At 36.0% G+C, this 11263-nt stretch overlaps 2 protein-coding genes across 7 annotated transcripts; one reads left to right on the forward strand and one right to left on the reverse strand.

Annotated features, from left to right (window-relative positions):
• Positions 1-1239: 1239 nt before the first annotated feature.
• On the reverse strand, positions 1240-4706 carry LOC125217123 (uncharacterized protein At4g37920-like). 4 transcript variants are annotated; one of them, XR_007175568.1, is made up of 7 exons: positions 4533-4706; positions 4166-4455; positions 3708-3873; positions 2920-3164; positions 2048-2235; positions 1681-1955; positions 1240-1482 (listed from the first exon to the last, which is right to left on the reverse strand). XR_007175568.1 is itself a non-coding variant. In XM_048118950.1 (6 exons), exons 1-6 carry the CDS (start codon positions 4675-4677, stop codon positions 1751-1753), a joined length of 1239 nt encoding a protein of 412 aa, XP_047974907.1. In that variant the 5' UTR covers positions 4678-4706; the 3' UTR covers positions 1517-1750. The 4 variants fall into 4 exon arrangements, 1 of the variants encoding a protein (XP_047974907.1); XR_007175567.1 differs by having other exon boundaries at positions 1240-1485; XR_007175569.1 differs by lacking the exon at positions 1240-1482 and adding an exon at positions 1517-1603.
• Positions 4707-5698: 992 nt separating this feature from the next.
• Positions 5699-10897, forward strand: LOC125209723 (nodulation receptor kinase-like). Of its 3 annotated transcripts, XM_048109307.1 has the most exons (16): positions 5699-6067; positions 6329-6854; positions 7105-7580; positions 7660-7810; positions 7907-7978; positions 8051-8119; positions 8217-8288; positions 8396-8467; positions 8608-8789; positions 8873-9099; positions 9200-9326; positions 9405-9473; positions 9583-9772; positions 9853-9985; positions 10077-10421; positions 10553-10897. In XM_048109307.1, the coding sequence occupies exons 1-15, from the start codon at positions 5974-5976 to the stop codon at positions 10410-10412; spliced, it is 2796 nt and encodes a 931-aa protein (XP_047965264.1). In that variant the 5' UTR covers positions 5699-5973; the 3' UTR covers positions 10413-10421; positions 10553-10897. The 3 variants fall into 3 exon arrangements, with proteins under 3 accessions (XP_047965264.1, XP_047965266.1, XP_047965263.1); XM_048109309.1 differs by having other exon boundaries at positions 6332-6854; positions 10077-10897; XM_048109306.1 differs by having other exon boundaries at positions 5700-6067; positions 10077-10897.
• The last annotated feature ends 366 nt before the right edge of the window (positions 10898-11263 follow it).

Here is an 11263-nt window from a genome sequence, read left to right on the forward strand (position 1 = left end):
ACCCTCTTCCATAATGGAATGCCCTTCAACTGCTGTTTCACAACTAATTTATTCTTTTCGTTTTGGATAGGCTTATTGCAAGTAATTATATTTAAATTTGTGTATGACGAAATTATTTTTATTATTTTAAATCAAAAGATTTAAAATGATGAGACTCTGTTTACTTTTCTCAATTGTTACGTTTTCTATTAACCAGCTAATGTCATACGTTTTCTATTATAACTCTTTGAGTCATAATTCGCTTATTTTCCCCGTAACTATTTTTTATCTATATTGATAAATATACTTTAGATAGAGATAAATCAATTTATGGAAATCAAATTAAATTGAATAGCCTTATCTAAAAAATAAGTACTAGTACTCCTACCTACATATTTCCGTACACAATTGATTTTGTTAATTACAATTATTTTCCATTTTGTAGATAAATTACTATACAGAGTACTCTGTAATAGTATATAATAATCCTAACATCATTTGGCATATGATTACTTTTTTAATTGAGATACTGTGAAAATTGTTGAAGGATATACGGAATATATGATTTGTTGTATTAATGAAATAGAATATATTTAATTTTCTAAAAAAAATCATATTGGGAAGGAATATTTAAACATTAAATACCAGTATAAATTTTGTACTAATTACTAAAAAATTAATAGAAAATTATGACAAATATCATGTCTGTAAATCACTATCTTAATTATGGTTGACATAATATATTGCAATAAATCGAGCAAATATACCATAATTTTCTTTGCATGGCTTGGCAGTTGAAAGACCAAAAAGATAAAGATGAAGTGGGGTCACAGTATTACAATCCCACCCTGTTATATCTATTATTTACACGTTCAATAATCTGTATTCTATTAAACAAAAAAAAATGACAAATAAAATTATCTAATTATTACACCTACACGATAAATATAGTTTTCATCAAAACTTGAGGTTTTTCCCATAAAATGGTAAATGGAGATGGTAATTGCTATTTTAGAGAAGGACATAATTGGGAAATTTTCAAGTGATGAATAGAATTTGTCACAATGTGTAGCATAGGAAGTACAAGGAGGTCCACGTCGATATATGACCCACTTTAAATAACAAAACATAAATTACATTTGTCTTTTTCATAAAATATAAAAGAAAAATGATAACTTACACGCCATCCTCGTAGACTGTAAATTATAAAGTGGTAATAATGCACGTATTAATTATTGGTTGAGCTCACTATAGAAAAAATTAAAATCAATCACCTGCCCCCATGATTCTTTGCATAGGTTTAGCAATTCAGGAAAAGGAAAAAGAAGACACAGAAATTTCACATGAAGTTGCAGTTTGGGCCTAATTTCAGTAGAAAACATCAGCTGCTGCACAAACTGCATGATATTCTTTTTTTGCTCACATAAAAGCCTAAGAAGAAGGCATCACCCCCTCCAAAACGTGATCTCGATCACCATCTCAATATCTTGACGAACTAAGCAACTGCTGGAATCACGCAAATACCACAACCGAAAAGTATGTAAAAAGCCAACCATACGCCATATTTTTGGCTCAAAGGAAATCGTGATTACATACATCGGATGCAACTAGTGATACACGTGAGCTGAGGTAAATAGCCTATGTCAATCTTATGAAAGACGCATCAGTTAATTTCATCCAAATAAGGAAACAAGCACAAACCTTCAAGTGAACTTATAGGTTTACTAGCTCCCACAGATTTAGCAGAGCACCCTTTGATGGAAAGTTTACATCAGCTGTCTTCTGAATTTGTGTTCGTCTCTGGTTTGGCATTTTGCTCCAAGTACTCCTCTTCAATAGTTTCTTTAAGGATGAAAAGTCTCTGGATAACAATAGGTTGGTCCATTTTCTTGGCTTCCCTGATTTCAGTCTCTTCCATATTGAGATGGTATGCATCGAGCATGATCTTAATCCACTTGTGCAGCTCCTTGGGAGTTCTGAAACGTCAGATGAAGATGCAGTTACATCAGAAACAGATTCTGAATCTTTTATATGGCTAAACAGTTCGGAAAAAAAGATTTTTCACTACGTGTATATAGCATTTGGTTGTTTGATATCATGTTCGTCGCCAGGCGAGAAAGCGGTGGCCAATGCTGAAAATCGCTCTTCAGGATCTGTGATGTTCAGCAAATACTTCAGGAGTTTAATTTCCTGGGGCACAATACTCCTCAAACTGCTCTGTGTTGCCTTGTATATACGATACATTATATCTTTCACCTACAAAATTTTGCTCATTATAAACTGCATGAAAATGTACACCAAATTCTTGAGAAAATAAAATAGTAATGTTGCATGAGAAGTAATTTTTAGGGAAGAAATAAACACAATGATTTAGTTCAAGAATAATGAGAATTAGGATGCTTTTTAAAAACATACGGAGGTTTTGGCGTTTAGAGTAGTGTCTACTTCAGAAAGAATAATGGCATTTGAAATATCAGAAATTCGCCTAAACACAATGACTAGGTGGCAGTGTGGCTTAATACTTACGCTGTTGCTACTTTAGCCTTGTGAAATGGATTTAGCCCATTTTGGTGAGCAATTAAAAATCCTAAGAGCAACTTTTCTCAAAACCAATTGAGAAATGCAAGCCAACTGGATATAAACTACATCTAAGTATCATAAGAAAATATGTTATAAATTTGATGCATGTTTGCTGTAGACTATGTAATTGTTGCAAACCATTAGAAGAATAATCAATCAGCTTATTGAATGTCCAACCCATTAAGAGTCTAAGACCTTAAATCAATGATGGGAATAATATAGGTAGAGTAAAAAAAGAAGAGTCACAGCGTATAGCGGAGAATGATAAATGGAAAGCAAATGAACGGTGTTTTGCTTTTCAAATCAAATTGACATCTCAGGTATTAATAAGATTTTTGAATATGGAAAGCTGATTCACACCTCATTTTTCATAGTTGCTGACTCCTTTGCTGCTGACCAAGCACCATTTATCAATAGAATTAAAGAAGAGTCAAGCTCTTTTGCCTTGGCTAGGCCTTTTATTTTCTCACATGCTGCATCTATTGAAGGGGAGTTTAAGATGTCATCAAACTTAGCCTGTGCAATGTCTAATGTATCCACAATCTCCAGAGTATTATCGAAAGCGCTGACTGCTGATAAGCATCGAGTCCCCAGCCTAGCAACCGCTGCTCAATTATAAGATTACAATCAGACCCTTATTCGAGAACTTTGACAATCAGTTATAATAATCATAATATATAGGAAAAACAAAAATGACAACGCAATGCCTGAATTTACACTGGAAAATAAAACTAGGGTAATGAAATCCAAATTAGATGATAACGTGAGCCCCTATTGCATAATTTTTATAGGTATTTTCAATAACTGATTATATATGAACATGCATGCATACACTAGGACTCGGACTATAAATTTAAAAAATTCTTAGGATACAACAGAAGTCAAGCATGTTTAACACTAAAAGTACTTATGTAGACTAGCAATATGTATTTCACAATTGGCATAATGAGAGGCAAAAGTAATTGCATACGCCCTATTACATGATTATATCCCAAGTTCGAACATCCAAAAACAAATGAAGCACTTCTAAGCACCACATCACTTAGAATACACTATTTTCCTGGCTAGACACTTCAACCAAGTCATATAAAATAAAACTCGCTTAAAAACATATCCGTTGGACTGGATAAGCTATGCAAAAGCATTACCATCTCGGTCATCCAAGCTGTCATAGGTTTCTGAGACCAACGTGAGATGGCGAAAGAAACTGTCTGTAAAATCCCCACGTCTCTTTGCTACAATAGCATTGATATCCATGGGACTTTCTTGTATCTCTTTAAGCAGTGCAGTATGCTTTTCCATTTCATCATCAATCTGCCAAGTTCATGTGTGATTCATTTGTAGCTACAATGAAATTTTCAACTAATAATACACATTCTAATCCTCCAATCATTTCATAAGACAATAAGTAGCTGATTCGTAGCACATAAGCAGTTATGCCACACTGCTATTTTTTTTTCCAAAACCACAGAGATCAAACCAATTATTGGAATAAGAACAATTAGTTGAGTGAAATCAAAGATCAGCGAAGACATAGCTATGTTTACAAAGTAGTAAAATTGAGGAATCAATTGAGCGAAGTAAATAAAAATACACGAGAATTTACCTTTCTAACTCTCCTCGACAGGTCTATCAATTTTTGCTTCATATTTGAATCTTTTTCAGAATCGGCGCGGGTTTTACACCGATTATAAAATTTCTGCCGATATTTGCCCCACTCATCTCTGAAAATCAAGTATTTCTTCCAATCTCGAGACTTAGGTTTCTCGTTCAGGAAAAGGTCGATCATCTTATCAATAAATTGGGTTATCGTGTACCCCTCTGCAACTTCAACTTCAACGTCAGCTTCAACCTCAACCTCCATTCCAGCTGCGGCAGCACAAATCTTCCATTCAACTGAATCAAAGAGAATCACTCCAATTGCTGAACTAAAGCTGGGAACAATGAGCGATAAAACAAAAAATACAGCATACCTACGGTTCTTCTGGATTTCGCAGCTGTAAAGCTTTGGAAAATTTGAGAAGTTAGCAATTGAAGTGGTAATTTTGCAGAACGTGGAGATATTTCTGGATGGATTAGAGAGAGAGTGGAGGTGAAGAGAGAGAGTTTACAAGCCATGGTAGCGGTCTGTTTGAGCTGTCGACAAGGAAGGAAATGAATTTGGAGATAAGAAACGCCGACCAAAACGACGTCGCACTACTCGTTTCATAAACCCGCTTTAAACCCTCGCGGGAATTTCCCCCTTTCTAAACGACGACGTTTGCTTGGAATTGTAAATCTTAATTATAATAATTTCTCCAACTTAATCAACTCTAGACTGATCTTCACTTTTTCTAAATCAAAAAAATAAAAAAATTTACCGCCAAATGTCTTAAATTCAGAACGAATCTCACAAACTTATAAAAAAGAATTAGCATGTTTCAATACAAAATTGAAAATATGTTAAGTCAAATTGCTATCCAGAGATTCATTTCAAGTACAAAAGGTGCAGAATTTGTTGTGCCTGTGTGCTTCACAACAATTTCCAAATTATGAACAGGTCATAAAGATAGTATAAAATATTGTTAGATTAGATTAAGAAATTAAATTAGTGGAAGTGGACTTTAATTAGCAAAATTAGGGATCAAACCGAATTGACCAAGTAAACACACTAAATGTCAGAATATCTACATCTATCCAGTCTGTAACATTAATCCTCCCAAATTTTACAACTCTGTATACCTCATTTCATTGTTTCTCCAGTCAATCACTAATTGTCTTGCTTGCTCATCTAAATTTTATATTTTCTTTTGCTCATCAAAATTTAACTAGACTAAATAAAAACAACTATACCAAACATAATCATAGAGAAACTATAGAGTGGCCTAATTGTAATCAGATGATAGAGAAATTATAGAGTCACCTATTTGTCACCATATGGTTGCTTGTAAATCATATTCATTAACAATTATTTAAAGACTAATCCCATTTCCATGATCAATCATTCAAGGTAACTGACAAAGGGAGGGACAAAGATGAATTATAAGTAAATGGTGGCTCAGCCCCATAGCAAATTTAAATTTCCACAACAATAAAGAAATATCAACTACTCTAAAAACAAACAAATCATAATAATCATCAAGAGTATTAGTTAAAACTAATGGTCATTAAACTTATAGTTTATGCAATTAGATTAATATATCTCTAACTTGTTGTCAATGCTTAAGCACCAACCACTGTAGTCAAACTGGAATATCATCAGAGGTTTCTTCATTTCCATGTTTTTTGTCTTCCCTGAGAGGCTGAGAAATTCAATCCAGGAAACAAGATCAGCTGAGTTACCATGTTGTTTTCCTGATCAAAGCAAGCATAACTATAAAGTTTGAGATCATCAAAGCATCCCCCGATGGGGCGACTTTCTGTGACGATTTCAGGATGATGGAGGAGTTGGATATCGCGAATACGAGACTAATCACATGCTGCATCTTTCTCATATTCCTGTTGGTGAATTCAAGTTATGCACAAGAAGGTGAGTTTCTTGGTGTTCTTTGTTAGTTAGTAGTTATGTTCTGCCTTTTCTTTTCTAGATCTTGTACCTTAAACAATTTTATTGCCTTCATAAACTACAGAATATATAGAGAAAATGTTGAATAGAACATTTTATTGTATAACTTCAGCTGTTTAAATCATGTCTATGGAAACTAGGCAATTTAAAACAGGATCCAACATTAGTTTCTAGTAGTAGTGTTTATACTGTCAATATTTCACATTTTTGGGGGATGATCTTCAGCAGGCTCGCTTAGCATTCAGTGTTGCGCTGATACTGCCTTCACAGATCCGAATACCACTATTAGCTACATATCAGATGAAACTTGGTATCCTGATAACAAAAGTTGTCAAAACACAGTTTGGACCGGGGATGTCAATCAAGAGACTAACGAAGCAAGATATTTTGAGTCGGGATATAACAGCAAATGGTGTTACAGCTTGCCAACAAGGAATGGATCTTCCTATTTGATTAGAGGAACATTTCCTCTCAGCAATCCGCTGGAATCATCGCCTTCAGGCAACTTTTTCAGCGTATCAGTTGGCGAAACGGAAATAGAGAGAGTCAATTCTTCATCGAAGCGAGTTGAGGGATTATTTACAGCTATGAGTAACTACACTAACTTCTGCCTAGTGAAGGGAAAAGGGGAAGCATACCTTTCAAAGCTGGAACTTCGACCTTCGAATACTGTATACCTAGCGAGATACAATTCTAGCGTGCTCAAACTTGTCGATCGGGTAGATGTAGGAAACACAGTGGCTGATATCAGGTATGCCTTCTAATTGAAGGTTGTTGCAATGATGAACTAATTTAGCATGGTTTCTTTTCAAATAAAAACTACTGAAGTTGTCACCTAAGACTCTATTCTATTAGTAGTACTTATTAGTGAACATATAAATGGGAAGCTCTAATTAACATAACAACATCTATTATATAAATTTCGATCAAACCACAGAAGAATGTAATAAGAATTTGACTGAACAACTAATCTTCTACTTTACTCTATTTTGAGATCTCAGGTACCCACACGACTCGTATGATCGAATTTGGAGATCAGATGTATACCCTGATTCAACAGCTAGATACATACCGCCTCCCACCACCGATGTCAATATCACTGATCCAGACAATATAATGCCTCCACTTCAAGTATTAAAGACAGCTGTGACTCATCAGGAACGGTTGGAGTTTCAGTATGATACCCTCGATGCAGGATCAAGAAACTACAGCATCTACCTCTACTTTCTTGAGCTGAATGAATCTGTTCGAGTCGGGGAAAGGGTATTCAATGTGTTCATCAATGATAAGAATATGCATACGGTTGACATATTGGCTAGCGGTGCACCCTTCTTGAGAGTAACTCTCAACTTCACAACAAATGGAGTTCTTAATCTGACCTTGGTTAAAGCCTCGAATTCTCAGCTGGGACCCATCTGTAATGCTTATGAGATTTGGCAAGTTTACCCGAGGAATGCAGAAACGAATGCTGAGGAAGGTAACTAAGCACTTAAGTTACCTAATATTTTCATGCAAGAGATTAGACAGATGGCTAAGATTCTCGTATATCTATTTAGTGGCGGTGATAACGAAAGTGAAGAGCGAGTTGCTTGCCCAGAACCAAGATAGTGAAGTTCTGAAGACATGGTCCGGAGACCCTTGTCTCCCTCTTCCATGGCATGGTTTGTCTTGTGATGCTCCCAACGGTACCTCAATTATCACTGGAATGTGAGATGCTTCTCCATAATGCATACTCCTTTCTCAATGTGTTACACCTGCAAACTCGTTGTTCCAACGACGATTCTTCACTTTCTGCTGTCACAGGGACTTATCCTCCAACAGACTCACCGGGCCACTCCCTTCCAGTATTACCGACCTGAAATACCTGAAAGAATTGTACGACTCAGTACTCTTCTTTTTAGTTTCTTTTGTTGATTTATGAAAGTGACGATCAATGGTAAAACGCAGGAACTTGAGCAATAACGGCTTCATTGGCACTGTTCCTCAGTTTCCAGCTTCTTCCATGCTGATTTCACTGTAATAATTCAACTCAACTTAGTATGTTAGACTATTTTATTTTGTAGTATCAGATAATTTAAGACAGTCATCTATGAGTTTTTCGGTTATTTTGCAGGGATGTGAGCCACAATGAACTCACAGGAAACATCACATTCACTATTTCCAAAATGAAACATTTGGAGAAACTGTAAGTTCACACACTATATTCTTGACAAACTACTAGGTGCTGTTTAAACTGGTTTTGTCAGTGAATTATCGTTTATCTAAACTCGAATCTATTTTGTTGTTCAATAGATATTTCGGCTGCAATTCTCACCTCACAGGAAGTATTCCTACAGACTTAAGCAAGTCAAATCTCAGTACAGAGTAAGATGTTTATCCTTTTAGGAATCCACAGCATATTTACGGTGCAAAACTATCGTTAATCGTTATCTACATCCGTTATGTATATGTACCTTTGAGAGAGAATTGACTCCTTATTTAGCCATCTACATTCATATATGCAGCAATGGGGTATGCAATGCTCAGGCATCCTCCCATTCGGCTCGGATTCTCATAGGCACAATTGCAGCTGGATCTCTGTTAGTTATAGCCATAGCCGTAGCTGGGACATGCCTGTTCTGTATTTACAAAAAGAAAAGGAGCACTCTACACAAGTACGATGACAAGAGGCAACTGACGTCGAAAAGTAAGTACACAGAAAATCTCAATGTGTTTTGGGATGGAGAATTTTATTTCATGAAGCTACAACAGCATTGCTTTAAAGCGCAGATGCGATCTATGCAATATCGAGCACAGAATCCGTGGCTACAAAATCAATTTCTATCCAAAGTTTCACACTGAAGTGCATAGAAGCTTCCATACAAAACTACAAAACACTGATAGGAGAAGGTGGATTTGGATCAGTCTATCGTGGCACTCTAGCCGATGGTCAAGAAGTGGCAGTGAAGGTCCGATCAGCCACCTCAACACAGGGAACCCGTGAGTTCGATAATGAAGTAAGCTTCTATCATTTATATACACCATATGAGAGATGACATTACTTCTTCTGTGATGTCCATGCCAGCCTTACAGTATCTGTATCGTTAAATTATGCAGCTAAACCTGCTCTCAGCAATTAGACACGAGAACTTGGTGCCATTGATCGGATATTGCTGTGAGAATGACCAGCAAATTCTTGTCTATCCTTTCATGTCGAATGGTTCTTTACAAGACCGCCTATATGGTAAATCTTGTTTACATTGAAATCGATCAAAGTTAGATTCTCTCCGGATTTTATTCATCTATTCTCATTCAATAACAGGAGCAGCAGCAAAGCGTAAAGTCCTTGACTGGCCAACAAGACTTTCCATTGCTTTAGGTGCTGCAAGAGGCAAGTAGCAAACAGTTCCATTAAAAATCATGTTTTTACTAATCTATAGTAGTATCATTTTTCATGAGCTTAATCACATTTTCAAACCAACTATGAAACTTTTTTCCAGGCTTAACATATCTTCACACCTTCTCCGAGCGTTGTGTAATACACAGAGATGTGAAATCGAGTAATATACTTCTGGATCATAGCATGAGTGCAAAGGTTTCGGACTTTGGATTCTCGAAATATGCACCTCAAGAAGGGGATAGCGGTACTTCTCTTGAAGTAAGAGGCACTGCAGGATACCTTGACCCGGAGTAAGTTTGCAGTATCAGCCTTTCATGAATCATATAAGAATTACCACTTTCTATCTCCTAACAAAACTGTGCCTTCTCAGGTACTACTCAACGCAGCATCTATCAGCAAAAAGCGATGTCTTTAGCTTTGGGGTCGTTTTACTGGAAATTGTAAGCGGCCGAGAGCCTCTCAATATAAACAGGCCAAGAAATGAGTGGAGCTTGGTGGAATGGGTAAGGTTTTATACATGAAAGAGATGAAATTATAGTGCAACCATTTATATTCACTTGTTTCATATTTCTTTGCTTTTTGAATAACATATAGGCAAAGCCTCATATAAAGAACTCAAAAGTAGAAGAGATAGTGGATCCTAGCATTAAAGGAGGATACCATGCTGAAGCAATGTGGAGAGTTGTAGAGGTAGCTTTGGCGTGTATTGAACCTTACTCGGCTTATCGCCCCTGCATGGCAGACATTGTTCGTGAGCTAGAGGATGCTTTCATCATAGAGAACAATGCATCAGAATACATGAAATCCATTGAGAGTTTTGGTGGGTCTAATCGCTACTCAATAGAGAGGCCTATCGTCATACCACCAACTCCAGTTCCGACAGAGCCATCCCCTATTCTTATGCAGCCGCCTCCTCCACAGCCAAGGTGATCAGCTCGGGTAATTGAGATTGTTGCTTACGAAATCAGTCAGCTTACGATTGGATAAAAGATTTAGAAAACATGACTAGTTCTAGACTATTTGGTTTCTACCATTGCTTCATTACTAGTATTGTGTAAATACTATGACAGGATGGATGATAAGCAAACCAAAATGCCTTCCTCCAAGATGCATAGTGCAAGACCACCTAGTTTAGGCCAAAAATCATCCAGAGAATGAAAATTTTTACTCAGTTGAGCATCTGTATTCTTAATGGAGCCATCATGCCAATTGTAATGGCGTATAAGCCTCCATCTTCTCTTTAAATACGTAATTAGCAATGGCGTATTTCCCATTCATAGAATACAAAAAAAGCTTCCGATCAGGAAACTTTTTTTGCTTATGTTGATCATACACTTCGATGTTTCGTGTTTATTTTTGTATTGCCACCATATTTACAATTCGGTGTTAAGTGTATTTGTAAGGTTGATCTCGAATTTCATATATTTTCAAACTCATTATTCATCCCTGCCATTTGTGTAAAGCTTTTACTGTCTTGAGATGAAAGTTGCTCCCTTTTTCTCCCTTGAGTGAAAAATTACAGACATTTAACATGATTTTAAAAAACTGATTTTTCTTTTTCAAAAATTGATTACACCAAATTCATTTATTTATATTTTTTATTTCCTCGTGCGGCAGAGCCCTGTCTCGAAATCAATCATTTGAAATCAAAGAAATAATACACCAAAAAGGAAAATTATGCATCTTAGTAGTATTAAGAAATGCAATGTTGGCATATAAACAGTCAATTGCCTTTGGAGAAACAGCGCATAGTTACTGTGTCTATAAAAAACTAATGCCAT

Source organism: Salvia hispanica, chromosome 3 (assembly GCF_023119035.1).
Source record: "Salvia hispanica cultivar TCC Black 2014 chromosome 3, UniMelb_Shisp_WGS_1.0, whole genome shotgun sequence".
Lineage (NCBI taxonomy): Eukaryota > Viridiplantae > Streptophyta > Magnoliopsida > Lamiales > Lamiaceae > Salvia > Salvia hispanica.